The sequence below is a fragment of the Rhodamnia argentea genome, chromosome 5 (assembly GCF_020921035.1).
Source record: "Rhodamnia argentea isolate NSW1041297 chromosome 5, ASM2092103v1, whole genome shotgun sequence".
Classification (NCBI taxonomy): Eukaryota; Viridiplantae; Streptophyta; class Magnoliopsida; order Myrtales; family Myrtaceae; genus Rhodamnia; species Rhodamnia argentea.
The window spans coordinates 21,018,345-21,035,288 of NC_063154.1; the positions used below are offsets into that span (position 1 = coordinate 21,018,345).

General features: G+C 42.0%; 2 protein-coding genes and 1 non-coding gene across 4 annotated transcripts; 2 read left to right on the forward strand and 1 right to left on the reverse strand.

Moving 5' to 3' along the window:
• Window positions 1-1,368: 1,368 nt before the first annotated feature.
• LOC115737235 (glucan endo-1,3-beta-glucosidase 7-like) lies at window positions 1,369-6,388 on the forward strand. The gene is made up of 6 exons (XM_030669271.2): window positions 1,369-1,521; window positions 1,861-2,156; window positions 2,501-2,869; window positions 4,391-4,714; window positions 5,461-5,749; window positions 6,028-6,388. Exons 1-6 carry the CDS (start codon window positions 1,443-1,445, stop codon window positions 6,063-6,065), a joined length of 1,395 nt encoding a protein of 464 aa, XP_030525131.1. The 5' UTR covers window positions 1,369-1,442; the 3' UTR covers window positions 6,066-6,388.
• A 763-nt stretch (window positions 6,389-7,151) lies between these two features.
• On the forward strand, window positions 7,152-7,223 carry TRNAE-UUC. Its single transcript has one exon. It is a non-coding gene; the product is annotated as a tRNA-Glu (tRNA).
• A 225-nt stretch (window positions 7,224-7,448) lies between these two features.
• Window positions 7,449-15,230, reverse strand: LOC115737214 (coatomer subunit gamma). 2 transcript variants are annotated; one of them, XM_030669238.2, is made up of 18 exons: window positions 14,998-15,230; window positions 14,437-14,534; window positions 14,292-14,342; window positions 14,008-14,121; window positions 13,702-13,902; window positions 13,515-13,616; window positions 12,343-12,450; window positions 12,019-12,252; window positions 11,051-11,301; window positions 10,772-10,943; window positions 10,528-10,683; window positions 10,366-10,416; window positions 10,087-10,227; window positions 9,811-10,011; window positions 9,598-9,729; window positions 9,342-9,515; window positions 8,637-8,876; window positions 7,449-8,025 (listed from the first exon to the last, which is right to left on the reverse strand). In XM_030669238.2, the coding sequence occupies exons 1-18, from the start codon at window positions 15,038-15,040 to the stop codon at window positions 7,831-7,833; spliced, it is 2,664 nt and encodes an 887-aa protein (XP_030525098.1). In that variant the 5' UTR covers window positions 15,041-15,230; the 3' UTR covers window positions 7,449-7,830. The 2 variants fall into 2 exon arrangements, with proteins under 2 accessions (XP_030525098.1, XP_030525099.1); XM_030669239.2 differs by having other exon boundaries at window positions 14,008-14,118; window positions 14,289-14,342.
• Window positions 15,231-16,944: the final 1,714 nt, after the last annotated feature.

Consider the following 16,944-nt stretch of genomic DNA (forward strand, 5'->3'; position numbering starts at 1 on the left):
CGAGCTGTGCGTTTCGAGACCGAAAAACATAACTGATTTGATTTGTAGATTGAAATTCGAAAAAGTCCCTTTTCTTCGTAATAAAGAAAAGACGATTTCAATTCACGATTTTCGAAAAAGGTTCGAGAAAACCGCGCGGCTTGAAACGTTCGAATTGGCATCATGAAAATCTTGGGAAAATTGTCGAAAGAGTCGCAGATATTTTACACTAATTTCAATTCAATCCTAAATCTTTTAAAGTTGTCGATTCGGTTCTAAACATTTTCACCTTTTGCCAATTCAGCCTTATTCAATGGACATCGTTGATGTGACACCGCCGATCGTCCAACGTGGCGTGCCGCCTAGGTCGGATGGTGTTATATATATATGTATATTTATAGGTTACATAATATGCAGAAAATTCATGGGTTGTTTGGGACGTAAACTTAAGAATTCACATTACCGTTTTCCTGTTGTCAGTTGGAAATTGGGAAATCTTTTGGGGGAGAATTATGTGGGGCCCGGTGGAAAAAACCCAGGCCCCAGACTACAAGAGAACCCCTAGATTCGGTTCTAATTACGACACTGCCCCCACCGACCCCGACCCCTTCGGTCACGCTAACGACCGCTGCGTCAAGTCAACGGAGGAGAGAGAGAGAGTCTTCCTGCTCTTGACCCCACCCCATGGTGTGAAAGTATCATATTTCTATAATTAAACCTTTCACACCGAAACGGCCCCACCTCATCTGGTCCACCTCATCTGCTTCTTCCCCTTTCTTTACCGTTACTTTCCTCCACTTCACTTATTTTCTTTATTTTCTCTTTTCTTTTCTTTTTTGTATTAGAAATTTTACGATATTTTTTTTTTATAATAGAGATTTCCCACGTGCAATGAATTATTCCTCGAGATGGTGTGAGTTTTGCCAATACCATTATATAAGTTTCTCAAGACGTGATTATTGAAAGTCGAACTTGAGATCTCATCGGTTTAACTGTTTAAGATCTAGGCTAAATTATTTAAAGTTAATTGCATAAATGATCTAGAAGTTTACTTCCAACATGTAATTACCATACCCAAACCTTCAATTTGTTCGGTGCGATCCAAATTTTTTTAATACATGCTCAATATGGTTAGTTTCAATACATGGCCAATTTAAATCTCCGAACTATAGTGAAATGTTCTATTGTGACTAAAGTTGAATTAATAAAAAAAGCCATATCGAATAATCTCATATAATTTAGGAAATCGATCGAACGTGTATCAAAGTTCGGATCATACTAAGTTAAAATTGAATTATTTTATTGAATAAATTAAATTTTCGGGGACACGTGTCTAAAGTTAGAAAAAACCATGTCATTTACCGAATTGTTTATGTAGCTGTGTGTACCGCTTTTCAAAACACTATAAGAGGCCCGCACGCTCACTCCGTATCCAGCTCATCTCTTCAGCTCCGCGAGCATCCATGGCTTCCCCTGTCTCCAAGCCGTCGTCTCTCTCTCTCCTCCTCCTCCTCCTCCTCCTCGACGCTTCTCACTTGGCCTGTAAGTGTTCTCTCTCTCTCTCTCTCTCTCTCTCTCTCTCTCTCTCTCTCTCTCTGTGTGGGTAGATTCTTCACTAGTTGAGTTGCGAAACTTGCAGATTTTGAGCTGAATTTTGTCTGATTTGTCGAGTGAGTCGAGTCTTGGGAGAAATGGGTTCCGGAGCTTCTCGCCATTCGAGTCCGGATTCGAGGTTTCGAGGCGGGTTCTTGGTTTTTCTCTCGTGGCGTTCGATTTGTCTGCTTGAAGTTGTCTGGTCGTGACGGAATTGAGTCGGGTGCGGGAGAGGAAAGAATGCGTCTAACGGAAATCATTCCTTTTTGCCCTGTTTCTTCTCTGCAGGGTCGCAGTCCTTCGTCGGAGTGAACTACGGGCAGGTCGCCGACAACCTCCCGCCGCCGGAGTCCACTGCGAAGCTCCTGGAGTCGACGACGATCGGGAAGGTCAGGCTGTACGGCGCCGACCCGGCGTTAATCAAGGCGCTGGCGGGCACCGGTATCGGGATCGTGATCGGGGCGGCCAACGGCGACATACCGTCGCTGGCCTCCGATCCCAACGCGGCCGCCCAGTGGGTCGGCTCCAACATCCTCTCGTTCTATCCCGCCAGCAACATCACCCTCGTGACGGTGGGCAATGAGGTGAATCCCACAGCTCTGTCGGCGGTTCAATCTCTTCTTCTGAAACAGGGAAATCAAAGCGTAACCCATCAATTCCAAGATTCACGGGCTCAAGAAGAGCTAATCGAATTGAAATGGGTTAAAGTCATCATTCGAAATTCATATAGCTTAAGTTCGTTTCCGTCACAAACTCAAACACGATCTCCTAATTGACGAAAATAATTCGGCGAAACGGCGTAAAGGCCTTTGCTTTTTCATTTGGCTTCTTTCTTGGTGGGTGTGAATGATGGGATGGATAAAACTGTTCCTTTTTCTCTTTCCGATGGAGCTGATATCAAGAAAAGGACTAAAAGAACACATTGCAGGTGTTGATGTCCAACGACGAAAGCTTGATATCGCAGCTCCTGCCGGCGATGCAGAACATGCAGAGGGCCATCACCGCCGCCGGGCTGGGCGGCAAGGTGATGGTGTCGTCGGTGCACGCCATGTCGCTGCTGAGCCAGTCCGACCCGCCGTCGTCGGGCCTGTTCCACCCGTCGTTCGAGGGCCGGCTGAGGGACCTGCTGGAGTTCCAGCGGGAGAATGGGTCGCCCCTCGCCATCAACCCGTACCCGTTCTTCGCGTACCAGAGCGACCCGCGGCCCGAGACGCTGGCGTTCTGCCTGTTCCAGCCCAACGCGGGGCGGGTCGACTCCGGGACCGGGATCAAGTACATGAACATGTTTGACGCTCAGGTGAGTTTGGCCTCTGCATCTTTCTTCTTTGTTTTCTTCTTCCTGGGATCTGGGCCTGGACGAAGAACAAGAAGAAGAAACCACCTTTTCTTTCTTTTCTTAACGTGTCTTTTTTGAATTGTGCTGTGTGTATGCGTCTAACAGTCAAATGCATTGTCGTTCGATTCTTTCTGTGTGCTTTCTGTGTGCTAGTTTTCTTCTTTCCTGTCTCTTATCCCCCACTGGCTAAACACGATGTTCAATCCTTAAACTCGACTCGGTTATTCGCGGCTTGATACGGAAACCGAGTCCGAGTTCGACTCGTTTAAGTTCAGGCTTGATTAATTCGAAAAAAAGTTTTATGTTTTTGATTTTTTTTAAATGATTGGGCCTTGGTGGATCCAAGCAAGCCTATGCAGGCAAGTTCGACCCGACAACGTAAATTATCTGTCCATGGCCGTCCAATTTCTGCTTTGGGCTCGGGCGAGCTAATTAAGAACTTTTGATCTGCTTTGTGCATGTGTTCAATTCATTGGTTCTCTGAGAGATGGTGCCTGTTTAAGACACTTCCTTTCTACAGGTGGAGTCTGTCAATCTTTTAGAAATGGTGGGCCTCAACTGAGCCATGAATGAATTCTCTCAAACTAGATTTAGAAAAACGTGAGTCCACAACCACCCCCTTCTTCCTTTAGGTTGGGTTCTCTACTAGCAATGTGGTCCCATAGAGCTGAAAGTTTTGCTTCTATATGTACTACGGTGGTGTCATAGCACAAGTTATACATTGCTCATTGATCTTTCACTCATTAACCGCGAAATAATAGTTTGTCTTGTCAGTTCTCTCGTAGTTTAGATGCCGCTTGTGATGAGATGAGGAGATGCAGCAAAACGAGGGAAGAGAGATGCTTTCAATTTCTCTTCCCTTTTCTGGGGCGTTTTAATGGTGGGGTTAGAGTGTTCTGGCTGAAAAAGTTCGCTTCTGAGAAGAACTGATGACTCAAACCTTCCAACTTCTGAAAATGGATGTCCATGGTGGTGATGCATCACTGTAGCTTTCCACTCAGACATATTTGTCGTCAACCTTTTTCACCTTACCTGTTGAAAAGCATCTGATTCTGGTTCTGGTGGTATATATACCCATGAGGTTCCAGCACCAGCACTACAAATCGATAAAATAGTAACAGCACTGTGCTGAGCTCGTCTCTTTTGAAAGGTGATCATCTTGTGCTGTGACGTGATGGGAACCTTCGAAAGTTACTTGAAGCGATTTGTTGTAATTGGTAATGGGCTGACAGGCTGTCCAGCGGAAGAAGAATTTCAGACAAAAGCCTGCAAACATCTTTTGGCCATGTACAAGAGTGGACCTTCAAAAAGTTAGGACAGACAGGGACCACTCAATGTCCAGCCTCTTCAATAATGTGGGCGAAAATGTAGCCATGGGGTTAGAGTAGATTTAATTAACTAGCTAGCTGACATGTTCCGTGTGCTTTTATCTAAAGAACAATGTGATTTCACTTGATAAATGAGCAAAATCACAATCTGCAGGTTGATGCTGTTTACTCTGCCCTAAAGGCATTGGGGTACCAGGACATTGAAATTGTGGTTGCAGAGACGGGATGGCCATACAACGGCGACAGCAATGAGGTCGGGCCTAGTGTAGAGAATGCTAAGGCCTACAATGGCAATTTGATTGCCCACCTTAGATCGATGGTCGGCACTCCACTGATGCCTGGCAAGTCCGTGGATACGTACATTTTCGCGCTCTATGACGAGGATTTGAAACCGGGGCCTGCTTCTGAACGATCGTTCGGACTGTTCAAGCCTGATCTGACCATGGCATATGACATTGGTCTTTCGAAGAGTAGCCAGGTAATTTGTGGTGCCTTTACGCCATTGTGCTTCTTCATTTTGGCAGGATTTATCAAACAATATAGGATTCGTGCTGTATCAAACGATGGACATAAAAAAAGTGTGGTGTGCAGATTGCTTTGCAATCAAAATCTGAAATAATAGGAGTATGAGTCTTGACCGTTGTTACAGAGACGAAAAGGTGCAATAGGCTTCAGGAGATTAACAGGCAGCGAAATCAAACTAAAACAGATATGATCTAGGACCGACTCTGTTCTAGTCTGGCACAAAGGTACTGTCTCACACATAATTTTTGCTCAATCGACGCTGCGAGGTACTTTGAATAAGAATTCTTAGGATTTGTAGGTTTTTCTTACTTTTTACAATGTGAATTTTGGCTCAGAATTTGGGAGAGTCGAGTTCCACCTAGTAAAGATCCTATGAATAGGAACATTGGGAGCCACCTACTTCATCTAGACATCATATGCACCAGCCACATTATTCATCATGGCTCATAGGATGTACTTGCTGCTGTGACAGCTTCATAAATCAAATCCAAAAGTTTTGGATCTCTATGCAGACAGTACATTATTTCTAAGGACAGTTTGGTGATTAATGGGTGCTTAGAAGTGTAATGCATTTATGGTTGCCTTGTATTTATACTTGATAAGTTGCTACATTTAGGAAAATTAAATTCTCCCGCTCTTAGAAGATGTAAAATCTGAAAATAACACTAAATCATTCTCAAAGTTTCTCCTGTCATTCAGACCCCGGCTTCTCCAAAAGCTCCAGTGACTCCGACCCCAAGACCAACTGGAATGGGCTGGTGCGTGCCCAAATCCGGTGTTTCCGATGCTCAATTGCAAGCAGGTCTCGACTATGCTTGCAGCCAAAACATCGATTGCGGTCCGATCCAGCCAGGGGGTGCTTGCTTCGAGCCGAACACCATAGCGTCCCACGCAGCTTTTGCCATGAACCTCTACTACCAAACCGCTGGCAAGAACCCTTGGAACTGCGATTTCTCTCAAACGGCAGCGCTCACAACGAACAACCCCAGTAAGTCTTCGATAGCATAGCTCTATGAGTACTCACACTTAATCTGGAGGACATTCTTATTCCCGTAAACGTGTAAATGAACACCGATCCAATACGGTGTTATAAGGATTGCTTCCGAAAATACTAATACGGCGTTGGACCAATCGTTTTCTCCGAAAGTTTAAGCTATTAAGAATCAAGCCATAGCCTAACAGATAGAATTAACCCAAGAGGGGTGAGGAATGAGTTTATCTCAGTAGTGGTTTATTACTAATTTGAACTGAATTTCTGAGCTGCAGGTTACAATGGCTGTGTTTACCCTGGTGGGAGCACCTGAAGTGTGATAGGAACTGTTGTTGGATTGTTATATAGGAGGCAGAATAAGGGATGGTGGTGTAGTTGAAGAACTTGCCCCTATATGTTAGTTGTAAAGCCTTCCTTCTTATAATTATAGTTGTAATTTACAAATATATCTAGCCTTTTTTTTTTTTTTTTGGCCATCTTTTGGTTTCTTATTTTTACATTTCTCATAAGTTAAAAGAGTATGGGAGAAATAATCCCTAAGGTTTTAGGTTGAAGCAAGTCTTCATATTATGCCATGTAACCTCCTTTCCGAGATCTTCAGTTAACTGCATGATTTTCGGGCATTGATTCCGATCCGAATAATCGCAATTTTTCTTTTTCCCGATTCGATTCATTACTGATTAAAATTGCGATATTTCCCCGTAGAAGCTGTGCCGGACCAGACCGTACTCTAATTGTTTTTTCTTCTTCTTCGTTATGCTGAGATGATTAATGAAGTAAATACATGTACATGTGAATGAACGAGAGGATGGGATTTGGGAAAGGACGGTCACGAGGTTTCGTTCATTACAGACACAGCTTCTGAACCGAAAGGACGAAGCACAAAATTAGCTTTTGGAAGTGGAAAAAGGGTATGAACGAGACGACGGGATTTCTTATCCCGAAAGGGGAAAACCGGGAACGTGCGAGCAGGCGGATTGGGTCGGGTTCGAAATTTGCTCTTGTTCTGCTCAATACGATTAGGATCATCGATCGGGTTATCGAGATTGTTTCTTGTCAAACCATCGAATAGAAAATTTACCGATTAGAAAAAGAGGAAGGACATTTCTTTGTTTGTTTGGGCGGGTTTGCAGGTTGTCGAGTCGGAGAAAAATCTGTTCTGACGAAAAATAGGAGAAGTAAGAGTCGCGATACACATCTTCTACGAAGTCCCTCCGATATCGTAAAAAGAAGTTTTAACATCTCTTACGTTATTTTGCTTCTATATGTTGATGGAATTCCAAAAGAAGTTCTTGATTATAAAAGCGGAAATAGGAAAAGGCTGACTAAAGTGGATGTAGTGAACTACCTTAAAGATAGCGAAATTAGTTATTATTTTTATTGCAAAGCCATCAACTAATCCGTTGTCGTCCAGCGGTTAGGATATCTGGCTTTCACCCAGGAGACCCGGGTTCGATTCCCGGCAACGGAAGCTTTTTCGATTTTTTCTACTCTTTTGCACATAATGTAACGTAACTAATAAATTTTCCAAGTAAGGTAATTGCTTTGCGTTAGTCATTCCTTTGAAACCTGTTGCCTCGTCGACATCAAAAGTAAAGACAATTCCCACGCTGCTAGGTCTGAAAAAACAAACCGAGTTTCCAAGAAATCATGTTTGTCTCAGCATATCAAACAGCAACCGTGATGGTAAAACATGGTCACGTATGATTGCTACCATATTCCATTCCTGCTCTTGACCAGCTGGAATCAAAAAGGAAAGGGAGAAAGAGATGCATGATCGAAACAATTATTAGACAATTCACAATGCCAATGTAGCGAAGTGCCGCCATGTTCATTGTATATGAGCGGGATCACTGAGGCAGACTGGCTCGACTAAAGCTAAGTCGGCAAGAAAATCGAAGAATCTTCGTTTGCTCCCTATTTTCACTTTGAATCATATCTACTTAGAGAATGAAGCGGAGTCGCACAAATCAATGTCCACCCACCCCCTATGCCGAGAAGTTTCGGCCCCCTTCTGCAAAATTCCACTTCAACTCTCCTTTCTAATGACAAAAGAGTAGAAAAATTGATGACGCAAATCAACCACTGGCCACGATCTCGTGTATGGCATCACTGACGCTTTCATCCTCGGAGCGTACGGCTAACTTCATCGCAACATCTCTCTGACCATCGATTCCAAATGACAAACGCACCAGGACCTTCACGTTCCCAATATATACACCAGATAATAGGCAGCTGTGGGACCTGGAATTGCTTGGGACCACTTCTGTTCCCTAAAGACATAAAACAAACTCACTTCACACGACGATATCAAATCATGAGTGAAAACATCTAACAGAATGAAAAAATGTATTGCCAATCTGCATTGAGTTGGAGAAAGGAAAATCCTCTGCATCCTCCCATTTCTCAATGCCATCATTTTCTTATCAGTCTCAATGTCTTTTATTCATCAAACATTAACACCTTTAGTTCAAGGTTTGTCTAAAAACGAACACCCAATTGTACAGAAAGGATAGGTCCAACACGGTCGGCATAATTTCCATTGCTATAAAAAAAATGCGTAAGTTCATTCACTTGTTCCATGGACTTCAGGGTAAGTGAAGAGGTAGAAAGAGCTTGTGCAATATCTGTCTTTATCGTGCCTCAAACCTTTATAGGTGATTCAAAGGAAAAGCATACTGTCATGAATTTGTTCATTTGCATTTAGACAGGTCAAACGAGATTCAGTAGAAAGGATTACTATGTCAGAAAGCCCAAGGCACGTATTACAGTCCCAGACAGGAGTTGTCCAATTGATACATTAGATAGGTACACAGCATTTCTAGCATATATGTGCTAAACCAACATCAAGTCGCAAAAGAAGGTGCTTCCAACAAAAGAATACCTCACAGGGCTGCATGCCAAGAAGGTTGATGACTGCATTCACAGCTTCTGTTAAGTTCTCCCTAGGGCCAAGGCCATACTCATCAACCCGCTCATAATCTGCACCCATGCTTTCCCATGCATTTCTGAAATTGGATACTCCGACTTTCAGAATGTAATCTGCTGCAACAACCTCAAGGTCCTCAAGCTGATATTCATCTTCAACGCCATCTTCCTCTGCTTCGCCAGTGGATGGATCAACCTGTAGGGAGGTAAAATATGAAACAACGAAGTAATTCAAAACTCAAAAAAATAAAATTGGTCTGTTGGTTGCATCCTCTCCTCTTTATGCAAGTTAATCATGAGATTTTACCTAAAAAAATCAGAGTAATAGCATTAAGATTTATTGTTTTTTTTTTTTAAATTACAAGTTGTCGGTAGAGAATGGGCACTCAATCCCACAGCAGAATGTGACCATAGAGTAGCACGTGTGCTTCTACCATACCAAATGTTTTCACATGTTGAGGCAGTTAGTGAGAGGATCTACATTATCTGACAATGACAACGGATCATATTAGAACAAACCAGTTAATAAAAGACAAGCCATTCTTCGAACACTCTTTAGTCATATCACATTAAACATGATCTTGAAGATGGCAAGTCATTCTTCTCTGAACTATAAGCTGGACAATAATGAGGAAATGACTTAAGTAAAGCCAACTTATACCTCTTTAACAATGAACTTCAAAATATTGGAGAATTTTCCAATGGCAGTCACACCGTCAGGCTTTTCAAATGCCACAAAGGTCTGCCCAGGTGAATCATAAGGAAGAGATGGTAGAGGTTTGGATGCAACTTCAGAAAACTCCTCTGCATCTGAGGAATCCACTATAACAGCAACCTAGAAGCAAATTCAGAAACTATAATTGAAGTCTCAGGAAATGTGTCAAAGCACGCTATAGCAGTTTTGAAGAAAACATTACATTTTCCAGTAACACCTCCGGAATCGTATTGGTGCAGTTGTACTGAAACACGACATGTCTATCAAAAATGTGTTTCACGACATTAACTGTATATTCTGTTCCAGCTTCAGTCAACTCAACAGGTGCAGATGACTGCCAAGAAAAGAAAACCCTTTTAAGTACCAACAAAAGACGGACATAAGCATTCCTGAAATAAACATATAACTACAGAACCTTAAAAAGCTTCCCAAAGCTGGAAAACTCAGCAATTGAAGAAAGAAGTCTCTCATATGCATCAACAGTTGTTGCAGGGCCACTTGGAGGAGCAGCCAGACCAGTAGCAGGCTTCTTTCCAGGGGCTTTCTTCTCTGCAAGTGGCTGAGACTTGATCTCCTTAGGCACAGAGTTTATGTCAAAGGACTCATCTGAAGGCTCCTATATTGGAAATGGACATGTAAGGTCGAAGGCAAAGGTCATTAGACAAGTAGAGAGGGGTCAGAGAAGACTGACATAATTTTTCAGACTTGTCTCCAGGTTGACCAGGGGAACTTCCAGTGACCCGAAGAGAAACTCATTCATGTTTTCATCAGTTTCAACTTCTGAACCATGACCCCCAAGTGTGTTCAGGTAAAGAGTTGCTCTGTCACGAACCTGCAAGTGGGCATAAACTAAGTCGATACAAGACGTGAAGGCTTCTATTGAAACAAAAACTGAGTACCTAAATTGCATGACACAAAATTTGCAAAGCTAAAAGCATATAATAACATGATGTATGCCCGGACTACTAACCTCGTCATCACTGTCAAGGAGACAGCGCCGTAGAAGAACAAAGATACGGGGCTGCAAGGAAGTTGTCAGTGATTAATCCAGTATTAATCAGACCAGAAAGAACTGTTGAAAGGAGAATACAACATTTGCTAAATAGCAGAAGAGAAAAGAAACTCGGCGCACCTTCAATGATTCGACCTTGGCACCGAACTTTGCCATGGTGCTTACAGCACTGGCCCGAACAGTAGCATTCTCAAGATGTACCCGATTGTATATGTACCGTATGTACTTACTAGGATCTGAGGTTTTCGGCCCTTCGATTCCCAGAAAATGGAGAATCTAACAATGAAAATGCAACCACACATGTATAAGTTGGTATTTAACAAAACGGGAACTCTTCAAACAAAACGGTAACTTAATAACCCACCTGTGTTGACAAATAAGTAAATTCACAATCTTCAATAAACTCGCACAGATGAAGCAACCCACTTTCTTTTGCTTCAGGTATATCCCTGATGAGGATCACAATTGAATCTATAATTGCCTTTTTATACTCGAATCCACCTTCTTCCCTAAGAATGTTGCTAAGGAAGTTCATCCTGACAAAAACCAAAAAAGCAGATCCAATAGCAGCTACTTTAGAGAATAAACACATTATATTACATAATTATTGTATTAAAAAGGAAATGGAAGGGGGCCAACTCACAGGGATCTGTATTTCAGAGGAAACTTCAAACATAATGACCTTATGGCTTCCACCACTACAATTTTAAACTCATCAGCAATATCTGACATAAAATTGGTAATCTGCTTCATCAGACGATCAACACTTGATTCATTTCCTGTCTTCAGGAGAGTGGTGATGGCAAGTGTGGCAATGCTTCTGTTCTGGTCAGAAATAAGACTCTCCATATCTATATTGCAATTAGTGACGGCCATTGGATGTGTCATTGCAACCTGTTAAAGAATATTCTTGAAAAATTACTCAAAATAGAACCGTAACTGCGGGAATGTTAATGTAAAATATTGGTTGGTTGTCCCGCAAACAAAGTCTTTTTTGAGGCCCTTGTGGAATCCTTGGCCCGGGTCAAATTCTGACGAAAGAATTCGACTATATTCAACACTGCAAACAAGACGCAAACTATGTGGAAATCCAGACTTGAGAGGTCTTATTCCAACTCCCGTGATAGTTTCAAGAGAAGAGCTCCTCATTCCACCACTAGTTCAGTTCTAGTACCAAAACCGGTAGCTGTTCCAAACATCCTTTGCGAGCCTGAACACAACTCAATTCTGGACAAAAGTCCACACACACATCATCTGAAAACTTTCGTCTTACAATTCCTGGGGCGATAAATAAGGTACGACAATCTACAACCAGCTGCTTTGTTTATTTATCCTTCCGGGGCTCCAAATACGGTACAAAGACTAAAACAAGCCGCTCTGTTTCTTCAAATACATGGTGCCCGTGCACCTAAACACTCATATGTACACATACACACATACAACTTATGAAGCAAGACATAAGTAACCATAAATGCAGACTCAAGGTGATGACGAAACTGCACACCCATTTCAGATGATGGATTGATATTTTGATTAGCATTTTACACATACAAAGGTTTTAAAAAAGAATTGACAGAAAATCTAGGGAGGAGTAGGGTGGCAAGGACTAACCTTATTCAAAGTGCGGATGGCTGCAAATCTTAGCACTGGTTTGGAAGAACTTAAAAAGAGCTGGAGAACAGTTATTGCTGGAGTCAATTCCCTGCTTGTCACTCCATTAAGCTCGGTGATAGCTCTCGCAGCCTCAAGAATCACCATTTCAGCCTTGTGCCGCAGACAACTTTCCAGATAATCAAAAAATGGTCTTTCACCAGTTTGTGAATTACTGGCTGATTCATGGATAACCTGCATATGTTGTTTAATAAATATAATGTCACGGCAAATTAGTCATGTCATACTGAAAAGGACTCATTCCAGCTAAGTAGTTACAAGTACCTGACTAGTATAGCGTATTAAAAGGCACTGGGCCAAAGGTGATCGAACAGACCCCCTAGTCAAGCTTGTTACAAGCTTGCTTACAGCAAGTCTATCATTTTGCCGAATCTGCATGATTTGAATTGGATGGTATGTCAGCACCTTTAAGGTAATAAGTAATCCAAGTACAATTTAAGCACACAGAAAAAAGGACAGTCTCGTTATTGTGTGGAATTGTATACATTAAGAGTATAATCAGAGGCTCCTCTTTCTTTTTGGCCAAAAAGGAGTGCCTCTTTCCACAGCAAAAAGGGACAAAATAGCATAATACGAGACAGTACGTCCAGCAGCACAAAAAAAAAAAAAAAGCGCTAGATTATGACCAGTCAATGCAGAAGACAAATTCAGGTTTATTTTTAGAAAAGGAAAGGAGATCAAAAGAAAAGAAAGGCGATGGGTCATGACACAATGTGAATCAGCCAGTTTACAGAATAGACTGAACTGTTACATTTAATATATTCTAGGTATTGAAGAAAATGGAAGACTAAGTATTTACATTTACCCACCATGATAAAATAGGAAATGTAAAATATCTGCATCCTTCCTGTCTCTTGTCAACAATGCATTTTCATCTAGAGCCATTGACACCTCAACCGCAAGACTAAATCTTGAACCACTTATTTCCTTCATTCAAAAAAATCTCTCTGTAGACTTTTCACAACCAAAAGTGATAGGTTTCCTCCCATGAGGCTACTTATGAACTTAAATTAGTCCAAAACCATAACAGGAAAGAACATTTGACAAGCAAGCAATTCCTTAAGGTAAAAGAAGTAGAGGACAGAGCAACAACAGTAAAAACACTTCAAAATCCACTAGCTAGTATCTATTTCGGAAAATGAGGCTTCTCTTCCTGAATGCAAATTCCAGAAGCTAAAAGTTTATCTTACTCCTAAAGGCACAGATTTTCTGCAGAGTCAACAAAAGGATCTCTTCACGTAATCATATTATTGCTATGGCATTAGCCTTCCACTCGGGATCCATATATATGACACATATAAGACATGATCAAGTCTGAAATCGTCGATGGAAAGGTAAATAGCCATGCGGCTGAAATAATACTAGGATGTAAGACTGCAGTTTCTAAATTGTGAAAGGTAAGTCCAATCATCTAGACCAACAACACTTTAACCAACCTGATGGAGTAAGGCGAGTGCATGAAACTGTACAAGGGCTGCTCTTGATTGCACAGCTTCCTGAACCTCATTGCTCCACCTTTTTACAATCTCTGGGTTCGTCTGTGAACATGCGACAAATATAAAGAGGCAATTTTTGACATAAAGAAGGAACTAGCGACCGTCAGCAGCAAGCATTCAAATGAACCTGAAGTATATGGATCCCGCTAACTAAGGCTGCACTAGCAACCACTGGATTCTTGTCAACAATAGCTTGTTTCAGGTAGCGCTCAATTTGGGTGAGGAGGGTTCCATCTGTGATCCGACATAAAACTCGAATTGCATTGGCACGATACATGTCTGTCTTGCTATTCATATCCTTCATTAGGGAGCTTGTCACAATAATCACCTAGAAAAGCAAAGAAAATTTCGCAAGTCAGAATTTGCTAAATAAAACCAAGGATCATCCATATAGAGGGTGTCGGCATTAAAATATTCCAATACAGCATACAACCTCATCTGCACAAGGAGAGAGCTCCTTTATCATCAAATAAACCATTCTCCTTAATCCTATATCTCTGGATTGGAAAAGTTTGGTCACAGCAAAAAAGACTTCTGTTGCTTCTATCTGCATGATTGAATGGAGATCCAGTCACATATAGAACTCAAAAGGAGACACATTCAGTCAAATTCTCCATGATCTTGTGCGTAAAGGCCAATGAAGTATAAGGGGTAACGGTTTGGAAAATTTAAAAGAAATAGTAAGCAACAGCATTATAATCAGCAAAAGAATTTGACCTTGGTGAATGTTTCCCCCTGATTCAGCAGATAGAGAAGCTTTGTGATGACCTGCAATCACGTGAACACCACCAGAAAACTCAGTAGTCAATGAAAGACCTTCATGCAGAATGTAGCTTCCCAATCAAATAATACGAAGTGAGACCTGAGAGCATCGCCTAGGATCAAGCTGAGGGTCGTTGAAAACTCTAGCCTCCTGAAGGACTGCCCCCTTCTCGATCCCGAGAAACGGAGAGTATTCAGCTGTGTAACATTAGAATGACAAGATCAGACGAGATAAAAGACCCACACGAACGGAGGTGTATCACACCAAATTTCCCACAATAAGAACCAGCAAGTCTGCACTTATCAGCAGCTGATGAACATTAAACAGTGACACTGAACAGAGAAAACCCAGATCACGTCCATCGAGACCAAGTAGATTCGCGCAATTCAACATCGCCATTGCTCGTTGGACATACATTCTCGATTATCTCCGACCATAATACGAAACAACACGGAAAGCCACTCGGATCGAGCGAATGCGAAAACCACATTAAGTCGAGAAAAAAAAAAACCACAGCTCCTCCAATCAGAGACCTAAACCCGGGCTAAAACAACGGATCTAGAAACTCATGGATCGCATCAGCATTCCGCAAACAGATATACAAGCAGAGATGGACGAATCCGAACGGAAGAAAAAAGCGAGAGGACGCCAGAAGCTAACCTTCTTCGTCATCATCGTCCTTCTTCACGAACGGCTGAGCCATGGGCGCGGCGAGGGCGAACGCACGGAGATCGCGGCGAAATGAGGCGCGGAAAGCGATCGGTTCGGGCGCGCGCGCAGCCTCTGAATCTCGACACTACGCACTTGGTGGGAAGCTTTTTGAGCGCACGGAGGAGACGGACAAGAAAAACTGTGAAGTGTCGGAGAGGACTCAGGATCTGGTGCTTCCCTTCTTGGGACGGAGGGATGGGGAAGTAATTTGCAATCTAGTCATCTATTATATCTAAATTTCAAATAAGTCCCTGAAATATGACCGTTTTCTCCAAAAAGGATCCAAAAGGTGTAAAATGGCCAATCTAATCTCAAATAAGAGTCCGAGTTCACTGGTCGGCCAAATTTTTACCGACTCTGCCAAGTTGGAGGAGAGTCGGAATCCAACTAAATTTTACTTTCATCTAATTTCCTTCGTTAAAAAAAAAAAAAAAAGGAGGGCAGTTTCCTTATATTGGTGCACCTGATAAGGCGATCACGGCTTGTTGAAGGAAATGGAGGTTTTAGGACGGTTTGGTTCAACTTTTTCAAGGGGCTTTCAGCCTCAAAAGTCCCTTGAGAAAATGCTGAGGTGTTTAATTCAGCTTTAAGTCAGCATTTAGTGAAATGCTAGTCTTGAAAAAGCTGAAAGCCCAATCTTGGTAGAGATTAGCATTGAGTTTTTAGCATTTGGCCAAATGCTAATAAACTATCTTTCCTTCCAAAACTAGCCTCATCAATTTTCTATTTCCCCAATTTTGCACCTTTTGGTACTATGCTTCTTCTTCAATGTTTCGGTGTTGAGGAGACCAAATCTGGCCCAAAGGGGCTGATGCAAGGACGGCAAGGGGTCGATGAGGGGCCGATTGCCCGGGAGAAGGCTTGCCGCCCGGACGAGGGCCCACCGCCCACAAGGGTCGATTGCCCGGGCGAGGGCTGCCGCCTAGGAGAAAGTACATGGGTTGCGCGACCCTAGGAAATGGCGCTTGAGGTCGCGCGACCAAGGCGCCGTTGCCTGGTTCGTGCGAATGTAGGCATAGCATGAGGTCGCCCGACCTTAGGTGACCCTCACCTAGGTCGTGCGACCATCAGCAGGGGTAGCTTGAGGTCGTGAGGTTGCCAGCACTAGATCTAGCTCGTCGGCGATCTGAAACCTTCGTTGGACCGACGAAGGGTCTAAGCTTTTTAATAAAAATATATAAAAAATTGTATTAAAAGCCCATTTGCAAAGTTATTTTTACCAAACACCGTATAACCCAAAGCCCATTTTTAAATGAATTTTTACCAAACGTAATTAACATTCTCTCAAACCTCATTGGATTGAAGGCATTTGTGTTTCTCCAAATCTCATTTCAAATGATAAACCAAACCATAAAGACAGTTGAATTCAAATGATTTTGTTGCTTTCTAAGAGACAAATTGTAAGTCATGCGAAAAAAAATGTAAGTGGAAAAGTTAATAGAAAAATTGCTAATTTGTGAATTTTAAGAGAAGTCTGTAATTTTTTTGAAAAAAGTATAGGTACGTTATTAACAAGTTATCTGAAAAAAAAAATCTTTTTTTAACCAACTGTTTTATCGAAATTCACCGGTGCTAGAAAATTAAGTAGCATATTTTTTTTTGTTGACACGAGACGATAGTACTTTGCTTATTCCTAACTTTCCATAATATACATAAGGTTTATTGCATAATAAATACAAATCTAATGTTTTTCAATGAAACGAGCACAACGTCCAGTTAGGACACTTGAACACGAAATATTCCTCCATGCCAAATCATTTGACCAATTTAGGAAGCGCGCATCCTAATCTATCTCATGCAAAAGTTGTTGTGCCATTGATTTTCTCTAGTTAAAATCCTTGGTACACACCAAGAAATGCACTTGAAAACAACATTCGCTTTGGTATCATTTCAACA